The following is a 21897-nucleotide window of genomic DNA, read 5'->3' on the forward strand; positions in this document are numbered from 1 at the left end:
CTCGAGCAAAGGAAATTTCTGCGTTTGTTACGCCTGACTCTTTTTTGCAGTATACGATGATGTCGTTCGGTGTGCGAAATGCGCCTGCAACCTTTCAGCGCCTGGTTAATACAGTGCTCTCAGGTGTGGGGGATGTGAGGCGTACCATGACGACATTGTGGTGTACTCGAGCACCTGGGACGAACATATACAACAACTGCAGACGGTGTTTGACAGGCTGAGTGACGCTAATCTCACGCTAAATTTTGCAAAATGTGAATTTGGCCAGAGTACAGTTATATTTCTGGGAAAAATCGTCAGTCGGGGGCAAGTCCAGCCGGTGCACTCTAAAGTAGAGGCTATCCTGTCATTCCCTGCTCCTTCTTTGCGACTTGAGCTCCACTGTTTTTTGGGGGATGGCAGGGTATTATCGTAGCTTCTGTAGCAACTTCTCTGATGTTGCGGCTCCGCTCACCGACCTGTTGAGTCCCAAGAAACGTTTCAAGTGGTCTGACAGTTGTCAGGGCGCGTTTGACTGCGTAAAGGCCTTAATGACTCATGCTCCGGTTTTAGCTGCGCCTGTGTTTGATCGCCCTTTCAAAGTTGCGGTTGACGGTAGGAGCGGGTGCTGTCCTCCTTCAGGATGGATATGATGGAGTTTAACACCCGGTCTCCTATTATTCAAAAAAATGTAACCGCCATCAGCGCGTGTACTCCACAATAGAGAAAGAGGCTCTAGCACTTATTTTGGTGTTAAACATTTTGAAGTTTATCAGTGTCATGGATGCCAGGTCAGGCTACTGGGCTTTCAAGCTCACAGAGGAATCATCCAAGTTGACCACCTTCAACACTGTTTTTGGACGATACAGAGTTCTCCACCTACCTTTTGGACTAAAATCAACTCAAGATGAGTTTCAGTGGAAAGTTGATGAGACTTATGAAGGTCTAAAAGGTGTGACTGCTATTGTCGATGATGTTCTGATAAAAGGCAAAAGCAAAGAGGAGCATGACGAAAACCTTCTGCTGTAAGAGACATGGAGCCACCCAGAAATAAAGGTGAGCTAGAGACTATTCTTGGCATGGTTAATTACTTGTCAAAGTTTGCCCCCATGCTCTCAGACATCAATGCCCTCATGCGACACCTTTTAAAGGAGTCAAGTGAGTTTGTTTGGGATACATAACACGACGAAGCATTCAGGAAAATGAAGGAGCTAGTCACAGGTGAACCAGTTCCGATACTAGCCTACTTTGACCCAAGCAAAGAGCTCAGGTTGCAAGTTGACGCATCGAAATATGGACTAGGTGCAGTCCTACTGCAAGAAGGAAAGCCTATTGGCTATGCATCTAAATCATTATCAGACAGCAAAGTCAACTATGCTCAGATTGAAAAAGAGCCACCATTTTGTCACCTGCTGGTTTTGCCAAATCGAATTAGATTGTTTTTTTAACAATCCACCCAGGATTAAGGCTCACAGTTTGTCACTTCATCAATTTGTAATCAAGAATTGTGTGTTGGGCCTTTCAACAGTGGTGTAGCCAGACTTTTTTGACTGGGGTGGCTTAACTGGGCCACTGACTTCTGCAGGGATTGCAGGTTTATAATGCTAAACTAACCATGACTGGCATATTAAGCTTTTCAGTTTGCCTTTGTGTCATACATTAAATTATTTGAGGTGTTTCATGCATGGAATTGATGAAAGTTGTGGGCTAATGAGGACAAGGGGGCTCTGATTAGGATAATGGTAATTTTACATCTATGTTTATGTAGGCTTACTTGTTAGTCACCCAACTGCTCTCTCAGGTCTGCTACACTACATTTGAGCTTTTTTACTTAAAAAAAAAACACCAACTCTGCTCAGCAGGTGTATACATTGTAATAATAGGATATTCTGGTTACTAGCTCATTTGCTAGATAAAGAATAATCAACGGGCACGTACTGTACAGCCTTGATAACTTGCCTACTGGGAGCTCGACTCCATCACCACTCACTCGCCTATAGGCCCCCTGCTGGTGAAAGAAGGGAAATTTAGTATAGCACATCACAAGCATAAAACACACAGTTTGCTATTTTGTTTCCTTTTATTGGGTGAAGGTGGTTCAAGTTTATGAGTTAACCTAAACAGTCACATTCTAGCTGTTCACAATTCTAGATATCTGGAATCTGACCGTAGAAAGATATGTGGCGTTCCCCAAGGATCTATCCATGGGCCCTTTTTGTTTTAAAGATAGAGTCAGTATCTTCCCCCCTACCCCTACCCCAAACAAATATAGACTTATACAGAAGTAAATCATTACTTATGCGCCTCTATAAATGTGTAGTGAGAACTGTGTCTGCAGCAACTTGAAAACCTAATTTGAACCTCCCTGTGGGTTTGGCCTACCAGAAAATCCCCCTCAGAGAAAGACAACGTGTCTTCTTCCATCTATTGTCTTTTGATTAGCCTTTGTTTCAGTAATCCCCTAAATGTAGATGGACTGAGCTCACTTGAGCCAGAGAGGTTTTCCAGAGGTCCCTGTGACCATCTCTCTTGACTGCAGTGGAATAAAACTCATCTGAACCAGCCATAATCGGGCCGCCCTCCTTGAGGATAACACAAGCTGTACTTGGAGTGCGGAACCCAATGGCCAGGCTAACAGTCCCCCAGCTAGCGGGAATGGGACTTTCAGTGACCTAAGTACAGGGTGATTGGTATTTAAAAATCGATTGATACTAAACATGTTACTAATGTTTTCACGCAAATGCTTAGTTGAGCAAAGTTCTAAAAGACAATGAGGGCTAAAATCTGTCATAATGATTTTATCTATGTCATTGACAGCATAAAAGGAATCTACATTTACAACAAGAGCAAGAACAAGTAACAACCCAAATAATACACCCAATATCAGTTAATTTGGTATTTATTGTAAATAACAACATAAAATGTGAATGACAAATATTTTCTCTTCTCCAACACATTCATAGAATGTCACTAAACACTCCACCTACTCCCACCTCTCCTCCACACAACATTCAGAACAGAAACACCAACACCAGTTTAGCTGACAGCAGCGCCACGCTCTCTGTATCCCCATAGCATCTGCTTTTTTTTTATGTCTACTTCTCTTAGATTAATAAATTAAAGACAACGGTAGGCATATAATGCAAAATGCTAACAGGATTAATGTCTATTTGCACTGCCCAGATTGTTATAAACTGTGCTGATTAGTATTCAAGTATTCCCTCTTATTATTTCTGTGCTGGATATCATACTTCATATCTGCTTTATGATGCTCAAATGACATCATTATCACCGTCTGTGGATGACATTATGTGGCACAGTACAAGAATAACGTTTAAATAAAACATTATTTACATGTACTAACAGATAGAAAACAAAGACAGAATTTGTTTTGCAAATGTATATGCTATTTTGTTTACAGTGCAATCCCCATGCAATACCACATGCAGCTATAGAGGGTGCATGAATTAGAAGACCATATTGACCATGCATACAGAGCCACTCCTAATTCTACCAGAAGTCGCCCACTGTTCTGAAATCAATGCATGATTTCTATTTAATACGGGTAAAATATCAACAAACACTACACCCTGGCTCTTAGATGTGAGATAGTGATATCTACATGTAATGTAGATGACAACAACCCATAATCAGCTGTTTCCTGCTCCCTGTTCCAAACACACTATCTGTTCGGCTTTCACACTGTTTAACCATGCCAAACTAAAATGACCCTTAGTGTACAGTGACTAACCACAGAGTGAGCAGAATTAATGTCAACCATAAAAACAATGGTTGCAGGTTGGCACAGTCGTATGCTCATGGAGATGAGAAAAAATAACTTTACTATGGAGTAGTGACGGTTTGAGCACTGGCACAAAAAACCATAACAAAACAAAAAACAACCAAGCAACCAGCCGCAGAAAGCCATGATTCCTTATTTCAAAGTGATCCAATACAAAGGCCAAAGAATCAATTTGGACAGGCATCAGACATGAAAAACACAAATGTGAAATCACTGAAAAACTACACATTTTTCAGCGTGTGAGGAGTTGGATGCGACAAAAAAAAAAAAAAAAAAAAAAAAAGATTCATTGTGCAATCATAAGTTTTTTTTTTTTTGTTTTTTTTAAAGGCAACAAAATTAAATGCTGAACAGGGCAAGGATTGCTTTAAAAAGGAGCAATCCCTGTTTTCTGTTTCACAAAACACTTGACGCCAGCTTTTTGATGTACAGCTCATATAAAGACACGTTTACAATTCAAATTCAAGTACATGTTTTGTAAATCATCAATGAATGGTTACTTCTAATGTGAACAAATGATACATCTGTCTTTAAAAGGTTTGAAAAGATTTGTTCCTGTTTTCAGAGTTTAGCTATGACTCACATAAAACGGCTTTGTCAGAAAACATGTTTAAGAAAAATATTCTCATGTGAATATTCACTACTCCTCTCTATATATATATTAGTATCCCCTGAAATAAACACAGCCTTGTATCCATCAGATGAATAAATGTGGGAGTAGACATTGTGTTAAACAGCTGACTGAAAATCATATGTAACATGAGGCAGATGCTTTTTGTAGCACAATGCTCTGAGAAAATGATACACAGAGCTATAGCTATCTGAAACACTGATTCATGTCTTAGATTTTACAAAAATCAAAACATCAGAAAGAAAGTCTGTTTTTTTTCCAAATGAATGTCATGAAATCATACACTGAATAGAAATCGTTGGATAAAACGTCCGGTGCCTTCATGAAAAAAGAAAACAAAGTAGCTTGTTGGCAAAAGTTGCCCAGGGGTCGGTCAATTTAAACATTTGTGCCTGAAAAGATATCAGAAATAGTATGTGATAGTAACTATATAACTCTTTCAAAAACCTGACGCTGGATGAACAACTAAAGCAGTTTCTCTTTATCTGTTTAAGTCATTATAGGTGACACTGACTTTGAACTGGCACCAAGCCTCCTAACCTGCAATCTGAAATAAATATAAAGCAGTGTCCTACGAAACAGTGTCTGCAACCTGTGTTTGTTGATGCAATGTGCTATTTAAAAACCTGGTGTCACCTTGGTACTTCTTTAAGGAAAAATAATATTCTTGCATGTTCAACATCAGTGTATAAACAAAGCTTAGACATTCAGTTTCCCTTTTAACATTTAATTTAAGCAAAAGTCCCCTTTTGGATAAAACAGTAATCTTTAATGGTATCTTTAAAAAAAAAAGGGTTCACCTCATACCAAGCAAGACAATAAATAGAGAACATATTCAACATATTCCAATAACTCCTTAAAATCCTGGCTCCATACTCTTTTATGTGAAAGCACTTTTATGTAAATCCATCATGTGCCAGTCAAATCCCTGCAATTTCAGCTTCCTGCAAACTCCTCATGAGATATAATGAGAAAAACACAGATGCTTGATGCTCTCCTGAACAGGCATCTGATAATGATTTTGTATGGCACTGACCATTATGGAGAAATCACTGAACGTTTTCAACGATCCCTCAAATCTTTATGTCACCAAAATTAACTCGCATGTCGTCACTTTTATTCTGAAACTGGATTGCAGTAATAATAAAAAAAAGTATTTTGTTCAGCAGGTTTTTTTTTTTTTTTTTTTTTTAAGAAAGTAAACTTTTTGACAACTTATGGACGGGCAAACAGTCCATTGTTCCCAGGATGCTCCCTTTTGTGTGTGTGGGGGGAAATTGTTCAAGAGAAAGATAATTGGCCATGCACAAGGGGTATTGCTAAGAGGTCATTTCATGGCTTAGGGGTGGCCAGTTACACGGTCCATCGTCAAATCTCATTACATTCGTTCCAGGAGTGACAGGCAAGTGTCAAAGCCGCTGCTCGCCAATGCACTGAGAGTGATGTCATTTCCTCTTAGTCTGTTTTCTGAACAATGACATCATGTTCTCTTAATCCATCTTCCCGTTCTCCTGAGGTGCACAAGACTTGCTCTTTTGTGCCGATTGCAACACCCTGTAGCAGCCGCGGGCGATCTTATGCATCCACATGACGTTCATGATGTCCAAGCAGATACTGGAGCCGATCCAGGCTACGCGGCCTCCCCAGGGCACCAGATAGAAGGCCTCCGTGCCGTAGACTGCATACATACGACTGTAGTAGACCGGCATGACGGCGATGCGGACCATAAAAAAGACGACGGCCATGGCAACACCATTTGCCATGTTGGGCCGGGAGGACTTGGGATAACCAAGTACCTCAAAGAACCAGCTGAAACACAACACAAAGTTAAGAAAACAGTTCTCGCAGGAAAGAAAGTAAATATGAGTATGCTAAGCTAAGACAGTCAAGAGTAACTTAACACTTTATACAAAATGTTATGGGACATTTCTCCAAGGTTTGTTGTAACTTAATCCAGATAAATGGTTTAAACAGGATTTGTAAGACCCTCAAATAATCACTTGAACACAAAGAGGACATGCTTAAAGCAATGGGTTATATGTCATTTAAATTCCTAACAATTAGCACAAGATCTGACGTGGAGTCTCCAGAAATGTTGTAAGCTGATCCTGCATTTAAAGACTCAAAAGGCCAGGTCATGTGTGAGCAGATACATACCGCTGGTTCACACATGGTGTAGAAAACTCAGCTAGTAGACGGAAGTTAGCAAAATAAGGCAACATTCCATGACCCTGAAGGACGAGGCAAGAACAAGAAAACAAGAAAACATGAAAAGGGACAACAAGAAGACACCAAATCATTTAATTCAGAAAGCATACAGCTGTTGTTTGTCTGCCTCCTTCTTAGAGTTTCTACACACCGAAGGCACGTCTACAATTCCAAGGGCAGCAGCAGCAGACCCAACCATATGATGTTCATATTACAATAAATACTTTAACAGTGTGGGGGAACAAAGGTCTAAATTTAGATGGAGTCTCCACTAAATATAGACCTCTATGTCAGATCTCACAAAGCAGCCTACTCCTTCAGGGCTCACAATTATTCCTTCAAGTTTCGAGGTCCAAAATTAGACTGTGATTTAATTTGACTTCCTAATTATTCAGCCTGATGAAATTGAATTTTTGTGTGTGTAGAAAGTCATTATTCCTTTAACAGGAGAATAAAGACCTGGTGATGTGCAAAGTAACAGACAGAGTGCATCAGAGCTATAAATGTAGTCTGTTTACTTAACATGAGCGGAACAGTACTCGATTTAAAGTCAAGCCATTCATTTGCAGTGGCTGCTTTCTGAAACGTCTTTGAATCAAAAGGGTTAATCTCCTTGGGAGGATGGATGCACTCATACATTACATGTCAATTCATCGCTTTGATATTTACTATCATCTCGTGTGGACTGTTGACACATTTGCTTGTACGTGGCACAGCACAATTGTCAAATACAGAAATGGTTTATCCTCTAAGGAGGAGGAAATTTTGGGCAGAAAATCTAGAGGGAACTCAACCTGATGCTTAACTACCCTCTTAGCCAAGGATTGCTACTATACTGAAAAATCTTAATAAGAAGTCAATCAACTGGCACCTAATACAACTCCACACAAAAAGCGATTGAAAAATGCTCATTATTAATTGAAGCATTTTTGCATTTATTAATTGATAATAGTTTACTATTAATTAGTTAATTATTAATCATCAATGCAATAACAATATACTTTAAGTCTTGTTAAAAAAAAAACACACTGCAAGTACCACACAGCAACGAAATGCATGTGAATACCACTGCAACACTAAAAAGGTATTGAGCAGATAGAAACACAGAACAACCTTTGAAAATACAGGTACATCCATACAGTCAGCCAGCCACTGTTTAAGGAAGCAATCAAAAGCCATGCAGAGTAAGAAGCACTTACTGCTAGACATGTCATTGTTTAGACGATCAGGGCCTGAATCCCATGTTGTGTTGGTTTGAGATCATCTTCAGCAGGTTTTATCTGATCTAATAGTGGAACAATGTGGAAACTATTCCAGATGTCTGTGGAAACTATGAACACCTGTTTTTGACCCTGGACACAAGCCCCTGTGAAGCCTTGAAGTGATCCTATGATAATATATCTAACTCCTGAAATATTCAGTAGCTGCTTGATTGACTGAAGACGATCTTAAAACCAACATTCATTCAGGACACCCCGTCTTAAACACTGCAGATGTTGACATGGAAACCAGCTGTAACCCTTGAATATTAAGCATACAGACTGGAATAGTGAAAAGTGCTGTTAGACAAACACATTTGAATTAGGTGTTCCCACGTTAAAAGGTGCATTATGAGACTGAGCGCTGTGATTTCACTGCACTTAAATATGTGTCTCACGTCATTATGGTTTTGCTCAGCCCCTGAACATAAAAATTCAGGCTTTAAATCTCAAAATTAAGTCCAAAATCACAGCATTCAGTTTCACTCAAATGTGCACACAGAACAAATAATTCAGTGCTATTTGGCTAGCAGCGTGATGTTGAATGCATTTAAAGGAAAACTTACCATCAGGGCTGAAACAAAAGCTTTGCAGTGAAACATACTTACTATACGACACAAACAGGTTACAGTTTTGTTTTTTTTGTACCATATGATGTGAAGTCTCCACCTAGCATTAGCATGCTAGTACATCTAGGAACTGGTAAGTCCATACTGTGACTGGGCATCATATCTGCTCAGTGCAACACAACAGCAATAGCAGCAGACAAGACAGGAATAAAGAAGTCCCAATCTAGATCAAGACCTGCTCTGGGTTTTCAAAATGACACACAACCATTTTGGTAGTTTTTGCATGAACGGGATGACACAACCCGACCTGATGTTGGTAGTTTTTGCATGTAGGGTTTGGAAAGGGGCTATTTATGTTAAAGTCAGCAGAGGACACAGAGACAGATTAACAGACAGACATACAGACAGAGATATTAGAAGAAAATAAATAATATGCCACCACAATTGGAAGCAAATAAGAAGCAACACTTAGAAGACTGAGAAGAAGCGTGCATCTAATATTTATGTCGCAATTATTATTTATATTATGTTCCATATCTCGAAAAAACTAATAGGTTCAAACAAACAAACAAAAACAACAAATTAAATTACAAAAACAAACAGTTTTGACAAAGACATTAGTGAGTGACATATTAATAATCAAAACATACCAACAAGCCAGGGAAATGTAGCTAATTTATAGTTTTGGAATAAAGGGTTTCCCGAATCTAAATAGAGTTCTTTTAGCCTTCATTTTGGCTGTGTGCCTTCATTTTTTTAATTTGTATTGAGTAGGTGGAATTTATTGTGTATTTGACCAGAATACCTCCACATAAACACACTCAACACATTTAGACTTAAACGACATCGGACACAATTTGACTGGGCACAAAACTGAAAAAAACTGGAAAATGATTTACAGTTAATGTAATATGACCAAAATAATATAGTTAGCTCTCGGTTGTTTTTCATCTTATCCCATGTGAATTTGGGATGTGGTCTGAGGGAACAGTAATGAGTGTCCAGTGACAGTATGGCTAGCTTCATGTCATTTACATAACTGTTTCAGATACAGGTGCTTGCACTGTTTCTCCAAGTGAAGGGCTGGACTTAAAGTCAGTAAAAAATATCTTAGTTTATTTCCAACCAAGTGACACTGTTTAAATTGTATATTTATTTTTTTAAATACCTACATATACAGAAAAAGTAAGATTGTAATATCGTGTCAAATTAATCCAGCCAGTGACTGGAATGCTGACATGGCAAGGATTGTAAATCTGGACTACAGGACTGAGATCAAACATGTGTCCAAACCACTTGCTGAAGGTAATGTCAAACGGATCCATATTACTAGACAAAGTTACGCTTTTTTCAAGTTCTGGGCTTGGAGACAGAGCAATGCACACTGCATGATATCTGCTTTATTTTCTGTATCACTGAAAAGAGAAAATCCTGCTCACTACTCTTGCTAAGCATCACCAGTTTATTAGAAAAAAAAATCACAAAGCTTCGTTCCCTCTGGTGATGCTCAGCAAGAGTAGTGAGCGGGATTTTCTCTTTTCAGAGTGACAGTTTGATGTCCTAGGCATCTACCTCATGAGGTAATTGGATGTGCGAACACCTCCTTTAAAACTCAATTTTCTGTATCAAATGTAAACATGACACGTGCTGAAGGGAAACAAAGGGGATTCTATTTGCTTAACAAAACGTATATGATATGAGTCAAAATACTGAGTAACTCTATTACAGTTTCAAACCTGTAGATTACACCTGACAATACATTCAACATGGTGTAAAATAAAAAAAGGGGGGCGGGGCTATCTGGGAATGCCCTTTATCATATAGGGGTCATTGGGACGGTATAATTTGAGTGGCTTGAGTGGGAGTCAGATTTCCCTCAATAGGGGGATGCAGGAGGAGTGTAAGGAAGAGAAAGAAGAGGCAGAACTATAGGCTCTGGCATAACGACAGACAGGTGGAAAGTACTGTAGATAAGCAGGTAAGTGGTTGTTTGTTTGCATGCACAGTAAAAAGAAAGGAACCCTGTCTGTGTAAGAGGCTTCAGAGCTGCCAGCATGCACACAGTGGTTACAGTTAGGCATTCAGCTGCACTAAGCTCAGACACGTTCAGCTTACGTCAGAGCCACACAACATTAAAGGGGGTCAGTAAAACAAACAGAAAGCACAGAGATTGTAAGGTCAAAGTGGGGGGGGGGGGGGGGGGGGGGGGACATCAGCCAGTACCATCATTGAGCATTCCATGCAAAAAATACCATAGTCATTCATTTATTAAAATTATTATCCACAGATCCTGGCGACCTAGAGGGTTTCAGATTAAACCAAGAGTGAACAGCACTGCCCTTAAATGCTGAGTACACCAAACTATCACCAGATCTAAAGATAAACCAGCTGAGCAGTTAACCAATGAGACGCCTATTTGTGCTTTCAATATGTAATGATACTATAATCAGGTTGATGTCCGAGCTAATATTTGATTGACCAAAAGTGATAGAGAATGACATTTGTTACAGCCTTCCTGCAAAATGTGGGCATAACAAAGGTCAATCATAATGTTCTTTTGTGAAGGGGCTTTTACGATGAAAGCTCGTATAACCTGAGTGTCAACTTGAAACCAGTGCTAACCATTCTGTCACTAAGATGTTTGTGCTAAACATCTTAAATCTGCGGAGCCTCTGAAGTCCCAAAAAGTTTTTAAAAAAAATGTAAAAGCACATTTACTTTTTGGGACTTCAGGGGCTTTTCCAGGCGACCTTAAGAATACATAACAACTTAAAACATACACAACCTAACAACAGCAAAAACTCCTCAGAAATAGAAAAAAACAAACACTGCAGCTCTCTCTGTCTTTCTCTCGTGGACATAAAATATGGCAACGTGTCGGTTCACAACCTCTTTAACTTACCTAAGCAAATGCTTCATTTCTGCTGAAAGTTCTCAGGCACACAAAATTGATCCATAACCATCCAAATCCTCATTTTTTTCTGTTGTATTCTCACAGTTTTGGGGTACACCACACACTATGCTGACCCTGCCTTGTCCACTCTCAGCCAGTGCTGTATAGCTGCATGGACCCTTCCTAAATGGACACTACATTAAAACACCCAGCTTGAAAGGACAGAGCTGTTCATCCTTGGTTGTCTCCTTCCCATCTTGCCTGCACTTTCTGCTATTGGACAATAGAGCACTCACCAGTACATAGTAGTAAGCATACAATGCTGCCAGATGGTGAACTACAAAAAACTTGTCGCCTATCGCCTTCCAATAGTAAAATATTAGCAGCAGATCTGAAAAACAAAAGTATAGGGGAAAGGAGACAAATGTCATCGGTACAATCGAAACATTTTTATGAGCATACAACTGATTAATAATTTATTTTTAAATATTTCATTAACAAATTGATATAAAAATAAAGTTTGTTACAATTGTTTAGCTAATGACTGTACATACATACATGTGTCTGAGGTCTAACTTTCAAAACATGTATTTCATGCTTACCAGATATGAGGTAGCCTGTTGTGATGGCAACATTAGTCTTCACCAGTGTAGGATCTCCCCTGTTGAAAAAAAAAAGAGCAAAACATTGTGTGTTGGTTTGTGTCGTCACCTGTAAGTGTTTGTTAATTCTGACTTTTGGGATTACTGGTAGTATCAAAAAAGAAAACAAGGTAAGACATGGATAAGTAAACGCTTATTTACAGTAAGACGTTTATTTTCCTTTTCGTCATGCAGAGGTAGATATCATCATTTTGAACCGAAAATGATCAAAAGATTTGGCTCCGACAAGACCACAGACACCTTTCACTTAACATCCCCTCACCACTTCTGTATCCCTTTAAGCTACCCGTTTTAGCTTTGTGGATATGCATTTTGTATTTACTACAATGACTTACTACTCAGATTTGTCTTTTTTTTTTTTTTTTAAACAATGGGTTTTTGATGTCACATAAGTATCCACGAAGAGGTTTTTCATTTCAAGCACAGAAATATCTGTTAAAATGACGACTGCAGCTTTAGCTATAAGCTACAACGTTAGCACCAGCTCCTTAAGTGCTCAAACCGTCTGCAAGTGACTTAAGTGTGTGACTATGAAACTTTCTTGTTAAAATTAGAACTATGTTAAAAAATATGCTTTGAAATGCAATGCATAGTGCAAAATGCAGCTAAATGTACATGTCAATATTCTGATGAGATTGTAAATAAATATAAGTGGGAGACATGGAAATAGGGAGCTGCATTGTTCTAATATTGGAGGACTGCTTTTCATCTCTAGTTGTATGTACTAATGTTTAAATAATGTCTTTCACTTTACAAAGGAAGAAGCTTTGAGAAAGACCACAAACACACTAGTTTTAAAAAATGTAAACACAATCTTCGGTTACCTCTAAATCCACTTGATGAAAATAGCGTTATGCTAACATCACCCCTTGGCTTTGGAAATAATCCTTTGTTACCCAATCAAAGGTCAGCTTATTAGCGGAGGATGCTACCTTCTTAACACACTTCTTAATCCATTCTTTACATTTTCACTCCTGTGCTTGGGGGTTGAGAAAGGGTCAAAGGGGACAACCCCCCAACCAAAAAGAAAACTCTTTGCATACTTCCCTCCTGCCAGAGCCTGATCATATTTGTTTAAAAAAAGCTGAGCAACAATAAGCAGCACAGAATGTGTAAAACAATGCAGTTCATGTCCAAACTCTCACCAGACTGGGTCTTCATTGACGGGGTCGTCAAACATCAAAATGTGGAGACAGAAGATTCCCACCAACAGTGCGTGAAAAGTTGACACCGTCCTGAAATGAAACACAAGCACAGACAGATGTGACGTTCCACTCCTGTGTGACTTATCAGTCGTTTCCTGTTCGATCCACTTTCCAAAAGGTGTAATGAATATTCATCTTCATTCACGGAAAGCGCCTTGGAGCTACTCTGTAGTTTAGAGTGCTGAATTTTTAGTACGCACAGTGAATCAACTGATTGCCTGTCAGGGCTGCACACAGATGCAGACCAATTAGAGTAAGAGATTAAACACTGCTGAGGGGTCAGGCAGAGCAGCACACAGTCCCATTCAGTCAGTAAGGCAGTGAGACAGTCCTTAGCATCCATCAGTGCGACAGAATGACAGCAACACTAACTGGAAGACTGTTAAATTAGGATCTGCAAAGTCATGAGCCCGAGCAGGGATCCCCCCCAGCGCCTGGATCCATCTCCGCTAATCGTTTCATTTTCATTTTGCTCGTAAACCATGTGATCACTTCAATTTCACAAGTGCTCTCATGTGGAATAAGCGGCGTATGCGACAGAAATGAAAATGAGTGACACAAGGAAGTCGGACCCTGCAGGCTGGAGTGAATGGCCTTCAATCGACGGTAAAAAGCTTTCACTGTTCTGATCGTGTTCAAGATCACAGCAGACTCTCTGCTTCCCTCAAGACACGAACACACTCCTCTCTCTCCTTTTTATTTTAATCTAGTTGTTCTAGTCAGTATCAGCATGTACCCCCCCCCCCCCCAAAAAAAACAAAACAAAAAAAAAACACAGAAGCCTGACAACAGATGACATTCCCTGATCAAATAATCGAGTCATCAGTATGAGCACTGCGCCCCTCGAGCGTTGCTGCTTGTCGGATCTTTTTTGTGAAGATAAAATTGTTCTGGTGATGAAATGCAACAAGGTTAATCTGACTTTTAGAGGAAGGTTGTTGTAGCCTATTTCATCCAATGCATTACTTGTTGCTACAGTGAGGATGTGGAAACACTTTTTAATACAGTACAAGAGAGAAACATAAATGTCCTCACATTCATTGCCTTATAAAAGGTGTGTTTAGTATTATTTGAAGTATGGTAGGGCTAAGGTGACACAGCATGGTGTCTGTTCAAAATGTGCCGGATGTTAACAGTAGAGAGTTTCGCAAAGCTTTTATATTTACTTTCATTTTACATATCGTTTTTTTTGCTCGATGCTAGTATCAGTGGAAGAGTGCATAAGAAAGGATTTTACAGGAAGCTAATTCATTTGAAATCTTCTTTGAAAAAGACTGACTTCAGGGATTACAACTTCAAAATGTGGATTTGTTTAATACTAGCCTTACTGCTGCTCATGCTGCAGGTACTCAAGAGATGTCTGGAGTGAAACTGGTGACTAAATGGTACCAAACTCTACAGGAATGACGGAGACAAACAACAACAACACACACACACATTTTGCAGGCTTTGGGATCTGTAAAATTAAGCAAGCTTTAACTGTCAATCAGGGATGGGTTGAATTTAATGTGAACCAAATGCACAGCTAAAGAAAAGCTGAAAGAAAAATATTGAATACACTATTTCATTAAATGCAAAATCACAAGCGGCACCTTGCTGCATTGGCCAGTAGAGCAAACATTGACAAATACACGAGACGTCCTACCAGTGAGCCAGAAACTGTGTCACAGGAAATGTGGGGGTTGACTGTGTAGTGCAGAAATTTTGTACCAAGCTGAAACAAAACCCTTCCTCAGGCCAATATGTGAGCTGAGAGCAGTGTGACACTCTGGGTTATACATAGCGTGTGAACATGGCGACTCATCGGGTTCACGTCAGGTCACCTTGAGTTCCACTCCACCTTCTGCTTGTCACTGAGGCTGAGGAAGCCGGGACTGATGCGCGTGGACATCCAGGGGCTGACTTTGTGGAAGAGCCACTGGAAGGTGATGAAACTGGTCACCGAGATGGTGAGGATAAGCTGGCTGAATGGGTCCATGGCCACCCAACCCAACTGTGGGAGGAAAGAGAGAGAGGGAGGGAAAAACGTCAGAAAGGAAACTAGGTACGTTTGCCACCGTCCATTGTGTCAGTTCAACGGTCTGAAAACAAACAAAAAAGAAAATGTGTAGGTGTCAGTGACTCTGTTTTTATTTGCCGTTACTTTATCATTTTAGGTCAGCCAAAGTTTCACAGAGTGTATTTGGCAAACTTTGACGACAACAGTGAGTCACAGAATTATCATAACTGGCAGAAGAGGACATGTCAATTTTTAACTACAAGTGCGTGGGAGCTGCCACTGACCTAAAAGAGAAGGTAGTAACAGACCATGTCTCGCGTGTGGAAATGACCAATCACAAGCGACTTTTTTGTTTTCACAATAACTAGTCATACTTCGTGATTATAGCTGCATGTAGCAGAGCAGTGCACATCCTGGCACACATGCATGTTTCACAGATGTCACTTTCCACCACTGTCATCAATGCTTCTGTTGGTCGGTACACATATGAGAAGAGACGTGAACGAGTGAAAGTTGTCTCTCTCTTAAACCTGCTCGCTGTGAATCAGTGATCAGAACCCCTATGTTTAAACATTTGAATTGTATACATCATTATTCATCATTAAAAATCCTCCATTATTTGGATTGCATTGACCCCACTTTGTAAGGATGAGAATTTTGTGGAAACAAACATGCCAAAAAAGAAGCCTTGTATTTTGGTCCAGTTTGTGTATGATTAAACAAAAGCATGTCATGACTGGTCAATTTTACAAAATAAATGCGTGTCATACTATCTTTGAACAAAACAGAAACATCAATTATAATATTTTTGTAATGACTAGTGGCGCTTTCTTAAAACTAAATAACACATTTCTTAATGTCTACACATGTAAAAATCCTTATCACCAGATCATCTACTAGAGGCTAATGTTTGAGGTCCCTTTTTACTAAACAGCTTTACTTAGCAGAGTAAAACTTGGGTGCAATGCATAAAGAGTGATAAGCAATGAGTGCTTTATCCATTATATATCTATAGTGTGATTCAAAAATCAAGGCCTTAAAGTGACAGGATGTATATTTTAATCCTTTACCATGACCTAAATTCACCTATTTGTCATATCTATATGTGGATCAAACGTGAGTGCTCTTTATATGACAACAAAGGTCTCAAATTTGCAGCTCTGCATGCACTGGCTTGAAGCCAGTAAATGTATGTCAGTGACAGAGGTGCACTGCAGCCAGTGTATTGAACTGTTGTAAGTAATGCACTGAGCTCTCTCCATAAAGGCTGGTTTGGCTGTGACAGCCCATTGGAAAGAGGCCAATCAAGTTAATTTTAAAGACACGTTTACATCTTCCATTAAGTAGAACAGAGTACCTCCCAAGAGAGAGACACAAACACACACATCTCCCTCCCTGAAGCTCTGGCCCCTGTGTTTTTATACATGCTTTTGTCCCTGCCTTACTCCAAAAAGAAATGCTTAAAGGCAAACAGTGAACTTCAGAGAAGCACTGTGGCCAAGAAAAAAGCCACAGGGGAACTGAAAGGCCAATTTCTACAGAGGCCTCCCCCTGTGCCTGCCTGTAATGCATTAGTGGGCAGTAAGCACCAGAACTCTAATGTAGCATGCTGCAGGGCAGAGAGACTTTTTGTTATAAGATGGGCACTTAAGGAGCCTATTCTATGACTTTTACTGACGGGATATATACATGTCCAAGTAAGGCTAAGTTCAGCTAGCCTTACAAAGAGCAGTGAAAGATTGTTTAAGGTGCACACATGCATGTTTATATCTTGCAAGTCACGGGCATGACCCTGTTACCAAGGGCAAACAGTTACAAAGGTCACTTAAGGAGAGGAAACAGCTGCAACACAATGGACAGCAAAGCAGTCTTAGCAGACAAGTCCACATCAACAAAAATACTTTTTAACAAACACATTGGTTGTTGTGGTGACGGTGTTTTTCGCAGAGTCAAAGGTGAACTTGCAACACTTTTAATGAGCCAACGAAACTATGAGCAACGATAAGACGTAAACAATAAAACCAGTTTGTTTGCTTTTTAGGTAAGAGAAAACAACCTGCTCACACACTTCCTATTAAAATCTGTTAAGCCTGGAGGACTTGTTTTGCCTTAATTAAAAGATAGACCTGTCATGTTTCATAGAAAGTGTTTACTATTACTATGAAAACAATTAAGACTCGTGGAAAAATCATCATACAATTCTTTTGAGAGAGAAAAAAACACAAATTTCCCCTTTGCTCTTAAAACAAACTGTAGAAATAGTCAATCTTTCCTATCAGACATGAAAATACATTTACAAAGTGAACATTAAGAGTTAAGAGGAATTAATTGCAATTCAACATGCAGCGTTATTCAGACCTATTCAGATGTATTGTGTTTTGACCCGCCTACAAGGCAGGCTTAATTTTCTTGTGAGTGATGTCTATTTCCACAGAATGGGACTGAACATGTTTCCACATAGGAGACTGTTTTTATTTCCACTTGAATGTTTCTATAACGACTGGTAGGCTGCATAAGGTTGACATGCGCTTGCGTAAGACGAGAGGAAACGATAGCTCCACGAAAATAACTCGGCTATGTGCATCCCCGGATCGCATTTAAGAGATGCTTGTCAAAAAAGAATCCGAAAACAAACATGCAGGACAAACCCACTGTTGGTGTAAACAGGTTTCTCTAAAGGAGAACGGTAGGCTGCATAATAAAACAGCACACACACACACACACAAGGCCAATTCACGTCGCATTTGCTTGGCCAGCTGCTGTTGCTGGGAAATGTGTGGAGGAAGAAAAAAAAATATCACCGTGGTGTGAAAATATACACGATCCAAAGTTGACTTACCTTATGACTTTCATCAAGATGATTTGCGCCTCACTCTCACTTAACGTGTCATGGTTTCCACGGTCGCTCGCAAAGCCGAGTGTGATGAGCGAAAGAAGAAGCCACAGCCATGTCGAGTCATTTTTGATAAACAAGCCAGCCCGCCTCTTGCCTCCACACACGCTAACAACTTGTGGGGGATGCAGCAGCAGCGAGCCCGGAGCTGTTTGCCTGCGCCAGCGCTGCGCTGTTTACCGAGAAGCCAACCCAACACGGAACATGCGTAATTGCAGAGGTGCAGATCATGCAGCTCGACGCTCGATTATAGAAACGATGAAGGGTGACTGGTGTCTCTCTCCCTCTCTCCCTCTCTCCCCCTCTCTCTCTCTCTCTCTCCCCCCTCTCTCTCTAGCCTGTAGGGCTCGAGTTACAGCTGAATTCTTAAAGATACACACACTCGAACACACACACACACACACACACACACACACACACACACACACTACCACAGTGGTCTGCCCAAGAACACTCACTGTTTCTATTTATAGCCAAGGCTTGTTGAACTGATCCAGGGGAGAAATCAGACAGGATAGCTGCTGAAGCACTCACTGCAGCCGTGGCCCACTGATCTTATTATCAATGAATCCTTTAACATCCCATTCACTGAAACTGTCAATGCCCTAAATTACATTCATCTTTTTTCTCCTACATGCAATATTTGTTACAATTTATAATGCTGAATGACCAAATGAGAGGGCAAGGATTCACAGGGTGGTTATTCTACATCACACATCATGGTTTGGTTGTAATCCAACCCATCCACTCCACAAATTGAAATAAAAGGAGAAGAGAATATAGGCCACATAAGTAGAACAGATAAAACAAAAAGGGGAGACATGGAATACATACAGCAGCAGGTTCAACTCCCAATGACTGATTAAGGTTTTGGTCCACAGCTATATTGAGGAACCCTCCCATGCACATTGATCAGAGGCCAGATGACAGATTAAATGACCAGTGGCAGCAATATGAAGTTACACTTTTATGATTTAAAGGAGCAAGACTTGTGTGTACACTGCAGACATGAAGTCAGGCCGACAATATTGTGAACTGGTTTGCGTCAGGCCAATGGTTTATGGTGTTATATGAAAAATATATTTCAAACATTGTTGTCAATTAAAAAAGTTCCCAGAACACTTACAGATTCAAACAGATTTAAAAGATGAGTGTAAAAACTTGTGAATATAAAAATGGTCCTTTTATCCCAATTCAGTATTGATCAAAGTAAGAGAAGTGTACATACACTTGAACCTCACCCCAAACTTGCTGGAAAACATTAACTCTTAAATCCATGCAAGCATGTGAACAGAGTCACCGACCATCTGCTGTGCTATGTGCAAACTCAGTCTGTCAATGGTTCCTTACCTTAAAGGCATTTGTTGACATTGTACTTTTATCAGTTATCAGTAAAAGACAGGTTAGTCAGAGCTGACAGTTGTATTGTGCAAACATTGTGAGGTAGAAAAAAAATTACAAGAGGCCTTTCATGTAGCCTAATCTGGAAAGAAAATCCCATAATGTGTATGTACACACACTTTCCCCCCTTAAGAATTATGTTGTTGTTTGAAACCTAAAAGACCCAAGTAAGGCAACACATCCGGCCTTTACTTCTCTTAAGTGTCCTACTTTAAAGAACACAGTGGTGTGTTATGTTTCAGTGTATTTTAGGGTAACTCACTGGTGACCTAATCAAAATGTCCTGAGGGTTGGGAAATAGGAAAATTGCCTTATTTAGTTCACAGCTACCTTTTTATGGTTTCAAACTATAAAACAATATTTGAAGTGTATGTCATTTTCAATAATAGGAGGCCTATACTCTTACTGACCAGTACATCAAGTGGAATTCATTAGTCATTTAAATGCATCATTTGTTGTGCCTACAAGTCAAGTCAAATTATTATTATTTCAACCATATACAAAAAAAAGTATATAGTGAGTCAAAAATGTTCTTCCTCTAGAACTGTGATGCTAGGTAAGTCAAATGAGAATTAAAAATGAAGAGGTTGGAATATGAGATTAAATGCAAAGACAATAATGTGGTTATAAATAGTTTAAATGAGCGAACAAACAAGCAAAGCTGATTGAAAAACATTAAAACTAGTAACAACAATTTAAAGTGACTAGATAAAGTGACTAAGTGGCAAAACAGATGAAGTGGTGATTTAAAGTGCAATGGCAGAGTTAGTTTTTTGAATACAGACCATCTTCAGCTGATCTACATATGAGAAGTGCAGCTACACAGTATAGGCTACATCTTGCAAAATATCAGTCACAAATCTGACGGCTTCACCTGCTAAACTGAAGGATTGGCAGCATACTTGCACTTTTGGCTAAATAATATCAAAAGGCTGGTCGAGGCCGACAGTGAGAGAGGGAGGAGAAACAGGATTTCTGATTCTGACTGTAGCATTCATTTGAAATCGCACTGTCATCGGACCAACCGATTAAAATATAGCAAGTCAAAGAGTATATATAGCACCTCGTTGTCAAACTCAGTTCAGTCACGGTTTATAATATTTTTTCAGATTTGTATTTGCTGACTTCAAGGGGTTTGTTGGAAGGCCTACGTAGTGGAAAGGCTCACGAATAATGGTGATAGACAAGGTACAAACTACATATCAACAAGTTCACTTGATATATATCATGAGCTGATTCATACCAGCATTACTGCTTAATTAAATAGCGATTGATAAATTGAACGAGGGGCAAGAGCTGCTAAACACTCGGATATATAGGCCTCAAATGTACCCTAATATTGAGGGAACATAGTTATTGATAAAGTTGGCGTTTTTAAGTCAGGGTTACGGTGGTAGGTTATTATTTACGCGGATCAAATCTGCACCGTGCATGATTTGTTGTAGATCCCTTCCTTTGCCCACACAATTTAACATGAACGCCGTCTTTAAAATGTGGATTTAGCCACCCACACATCTTTTTCCTCAAACTGTTTGATTTAGTAGGACCGCAAAGCATGATGGGATATGCCAGCAAGCCAATGAGTAAGGCTCTAAGGCTACAGTCACACATGTACACCTGAACCAAAGAGGAAACGTATTTTAAGTCATCCCTTTCCATTCACTTCATTGTTACTTCATGTTATGTATGTAGGCTGTTACATTGTAGCACTGGAAGAACGTTACAACAGCACAAAGTGCAGCTCATTAGGCCTGGATCAGTACATTCACTATGTATCTGAGGCCGAGAGTCTGACAGTACCGCTTTTAGCCACTTGGTGGTGCTCTACTTCCATGTTCATTACTCGTACCGACACTCGTAAAACAATCTTTTGGCTTTTTTTTACATAAATCCCATGTAATTATACAACATAGTGAGCCAATAGAGATCTACTTTACTGATATGAGATTACAGAATAGGTCCATGGCTGATTTATGTGCTAGGACTTGAAGTCATTGAGTCTTTTTGAAGGGCCTTGGCCTCTGTAGGGGGTCTGGGATCCTCCCCAAGGATTTCATTAGATAAACAAGTGCTACTTTGTGATTTTTTTTTAATGCAAGCTGGATACCTTATTCAATTCAAACTAGGTTTTTATCAATTAATGTTTAAATTAATAAAAAAATTGAAAAGTGTACCTTACATGTAGGCTAATGTATAACTGCTAACCACACTTCGATTGTGAATCAATCAGAGAAGGATGAGTTTTGTTTTTTCAACCAAGACCTGAATGCTTTAAATTCTCTTTTATAACTCGTGTCTTGTGCCTGATACTAGTGACTGTTGTTGTCAAAACAGTGCACTTATCCCTGCAAAAGAGGCAATGTAGTTTATTTTCTCATTAAAACATGAACACTGAA

At 39.6% G+C, this 21897-nt stretch overlaps 1 protein-coding gene across 2 annotated transcripts; it reads right to left on the reverse strand.

Annotated features, from left to right (window-relative positions):
* Positions 1-2860: 2860 nt before the first annotated feature.
* tlcd4a (TLC domain containing 4a) lies at positions 2861-18384 on the reverse strand. Of its 2 annotated transcripts, XM_061064853.1 has the most exons (7): positions 18047-18384; positions 15032-15201; positions 13149-13238; positions 11944-12002; positions 11638-11732; positions 6570-6643; positions 2861-6221 (listed from the first exon to the last, which is right to left on the reverse strand). In XM_061064853.1, exons 2-7 carry the CDS (start codon positions 15184-15186, stop codon positions 5903-5905), a joined length of 792 nt encoding a protein of 263 aa, XP_060920836.1. In that variant the 5' UTR covers positions 15187-15201; positions 18047-18384; the 3' UTR covers positions 2861-5902. The 2 variants fall into 2 exon arrangements, with proteins under 2 accessions (XP_060920836.1, XP_060920837.1); XM_061064854.1 differs by lacking the exons at positions 15032-15201; positions 18047-18384 and adding an exon at positions 14854-15013.
* Positions 18385-21897: the final 3513 nt, after the last annotated feature.

Source organism: Labrus mixtus, chromosome 19, assembly GCF_963584025.1.
Source record: "Labrus mixtus chromosome 19, fLabMix1.1, whole genome shotgun sequence".
NCBI classification, from domain to species: domain Eukaryota; kingdom Metazoa; phylum Chordata; class Actinopteri; order Labriformes; family Labridae; genus Labrus; species Labrus mixtus.

What these genes read in the sequence shown, in the direction of transcription:
- tlcd4a (XM_061064853.1), bottom strand. Translation starts at nt 15,186, where the DNA reads ATGGACCCATTCAGCCAGCTTATCCTCACCATCTCGGTGACCAGTTTC. An exon ending in AAGGTGGAGTGGAACTCAAG is followed by an intron (nt 13,239 to 15,031) that starts GTGACCTGACGT and finishes GTTTCATTTCAG; the next exon opens with GACGGTGTCAACTTTTCACG. An exon ending in ATGCTTACTACTATGTACTG is followed by an intron (nt 6,644 to 11,637) that starts GTGAGTGCTCTA and finishes CTCGTCCTTCAG; the next exon opens with GGTCATGGAATGTTGCCTTA.